General features: G+C 59.6%; 1 protein-coding gene across 1 annotated transcript; it reads right to left on the reverse strand.

Annotated features, from left to right (window-relative positions):
• Positions 1 to 503: 503 nt before the first annotated feature.
• On the reverse strand, positions 504 to 1269 carry SOX14 (SRY (sex determining region Y)-box 14). The gene has a single exon (XM_006883358.1). The coding sequence runs from the start codon at positions 1232 to 1234 to the stop codon at positions 512 to 514; it is 723 nt and encodes a 240-aa protein (XP_006883420.1). The 5' UTR covers positions 1235 to 1269; the 3' UTR covers positions 504 to 511.
• Positions 1270 to 2887: the final 1618 nt, after the last annotated feature.

Here is a 2887-nt window from a genome sequence, read left to right on the forward strand (position 1 = left end):
TGTAGTTTTAAAGTTTGAAGCCTTACCCCCCCAAAACATAAAGAGCAAATGGTGCCTAGTTGTGTCTGATAGCAAAACACAGAGACACAGCTAACTCTTTTCTTCAGGGTGCAAAAGAAAATAAATATATATGCATATTCTAGGCATAATACCAGGATCTGGGAATTCGAGGTCTAAAACCCATTCAAGGAGAGAAAGGGGCATAAATAAAGCCAAGCTGCCTACTTTATTGTCCAGAGGGGGCACAGTCAAGATTGGCTTGGGCACACGAGGGGTGTGGGCAGTCAGGCAGGGCAGCTGCCTTAATGTTTGTAAGTAGTTTCCGGCACCTGTCTGCGCCCCAGGTTCGAAGGACGCCCCTCCCTTGCCCCCCCCCCAAGAGAGAGACTGAGTCTGGGTCAGAGTAGGAGGCGGTGACAGGGCTGACCCCCCTCCCCCGCCCCAGGCGTCTGCGGCCACAGGCTAGGCCAAAGGCCAAGGTGAAGACCTCGCTGGCAGGCCGCCCTGCAGGTTACATGGCCGTGGCGTGCGCTGACGAGTAAGGGTCTATACCAGTCTTGGTCATACCGGGGAAGAGGATGTAGGCGACGGGGGGCTGCAAGGTGGAGGCAGACCAGGCGGTACAGTTACAGGGCACCACGAAGCCAGGGTTGGTGGGGGACGGGTGCGTGTGCGTGTGCTGGCTGGGGCAGCTGAGGCTGCCGAAGGCGCCGTTCTGGTAGCCCAGGGTGGAGGCGTAGGGCAGTGCGCTGGTGGCCAAGGTGTGGGGCACTTCACCCATCTTCTGGATGGCACTGGAGCTAAACTGCGCAGGGTCCATCAGGGAGTAGGGTGCCGAGGCGGGCGGCAGAAAGGCCCTGGCTTTCTCGGGCGTGCTCAGAAGGCCGTCGGAGGCCCCCACGGGCAGGCCGGCCGCCTTGAGTGGGTCCGTGTCGCCCAGGTAGGGCAGGGGGAAGACATACCTGTCCTTCTTGAGTAGGTTCTTGGGCTTGCGCCGCGGCCGGTACTTGTAATCTGGATGCTCCTTCATGTGCTGGGCGCGCAGTCGTTTGGCCTCGTCGATGTATGGCCGCTTCTCCGCCTCGGACAGCAGCTTCCACTCGGCTCCTAGGCGTTTGCTGATCTCGGAGTTGTGCATCTTGGGGTTCTCCTGGGCCATCTTGCGCCGCTGGCCCCGGGACCAGACCATGAAGGCGTTCATGGGCCGTTTGATGTGATCTGAAGGTTTGGACATGGTCCCCCCCAGGCGGCTGGGCAGGCGGGGACTGGGGGTGCGGGGTATCCGCGCGCGGTCCTGGGCGCAGTTGGCAGTCTGTCTAGCCGTCCTGAGACGGGATTCTGTGCTGGTCTGGCCTCTTGGCACCGCTGGGAGGGAGGTTGGGAGAGAAGTTGCTGACCCCGCAAAGTTCAACTAATCATACCAGTCCAGGCCCCCCAGGAAACCCCCGGGGGAGCGCGCGGGCGCAGCAAGGGTGGGACAGGTGAGGGCAGGCGGCCGGGGGCTGCGCGCAGGAGAGGTAGGAGCCCAAGTACCAGAGTCTCGAGTCTTAGGCGGCCAGGTAATTTGCTCCTCCTTGGCCCCCTCTCCACCTTGGCCTCCTCTCCTTTGCTTCTCTTCTCCTGCGTCTCCGGCCGCGGCTCCCCCCCTCCCGTGGCTTTCCGGGGTGCAGCCTCGCCCGCCCGGCGCAGCACCTGGCTGGGAATGTGGGGAGGCTGGTGAATGCGAGCCAAAAGCGGCGAAGTTCAAAGGCGAGGTGGGCCGGGACGGCACGGCACGCACTCTGACATAAGCGCTGGGCGGCGACTCCCCAACCTGGGCGCCCAATCAGCGCTGGAGAAGCCGAGGGGGCGCACCTGCCGGGGGAGCCCGCGGAGGCCAGCGCGAGCGCAGCTGGGTGGAGGGGGATGAATTTACAGAGAAGGAGGCAGAGAGCATAGCATCCCGCCCGGGACGGGGTGGGGGTGGGGGACCACTCTAGCCAAATACCGCTTCCCTTCCAGGTTGTGCCAAGGAAGACTGGGGTTTCGAACACCAAGCCTCAGTACCAGGGTGGATTATCAGGGGACTCAAGCCCAGAGAGCGAGCACGTATTGCTAAATAGAACCGTCTAGTCACGAAATCCAAGGACATGCACCCCTTGTTAAATCCTTGGGTAGAAAGACTATCAAACTCTTAAGTAAAACAAACAAACAAAAAACCCAAAACAAAACCAACCAAACAAACAAACCCACAAACTTTGGCCTCAGCCCCAGGCCTTTTCTAGGCTGTGCTCTCCCCGGACGCCCCATGGCCAGGCCTCTCTCTTCTCCTGCCAGGGAGGTTGAGCTGGGTCCCTCCAACAAGCTCTCCAAATCGAGCGGAGGGTGAGAATCGCGTCCAGGTTTCAAATCCTGGCGCTGAACCCGGAGAACACTGTGACTTCACATTCTGAGAGCGGGGTAGGAATTTCCGTCACAATTCCAACCAATATAAATACCATTTAGAGATTCTAAATCTCCAACTTTCCTCCCAAACGGGAAGAGCAGTTGGGTGGACAGCTCCTGCGCCATAGGGCCTGGGGACCCACTCGCAGCCCCTCCAGCAGAGGCCCCAGAGTCTAGAGTCGGTTTGTCCCTGAGCTCGACTTCCCACCCAGCGGGCTGAGAAGCTGAGTTCTTGAGACAGTCTTCGGGTAAAGAGGACGAAATAACCAGCAGAGCCAACCTGCGCGCCTGTTTCCTTTGAATAATTGCCTGCCCGATCGGAAATGCCCTTGGGGGAAATATTTATTAAATGGAAACTATTGTCCCGGGCCCGATGGGAACCTGCCTGTGTTTCAGGCTTATTGGCTTTTGCACCAGCCTCTCTCTCGGGAGGACCCGCCAGAAGCGCGTGCTGCAGTGCCGG

Source organism: Elephantulus edwardii, unplaced genomic scaffold (assembly GCF_000299155.1).
Source record: "Elephantulus edwardii isolate Elephantulus edwardi_28Jun2011 unplaced genomic scaffold, EleEdw1.0 scaffold00027, whole genome shotgun sequence".
NCBI classification, from domain to species: domain Eukaryota; kingdom Metazoa; phylum Chordata; class Mammalia; order Macroscelidea; family Macroscelididae; genus Elephantulus; species Elephantulus edwardii.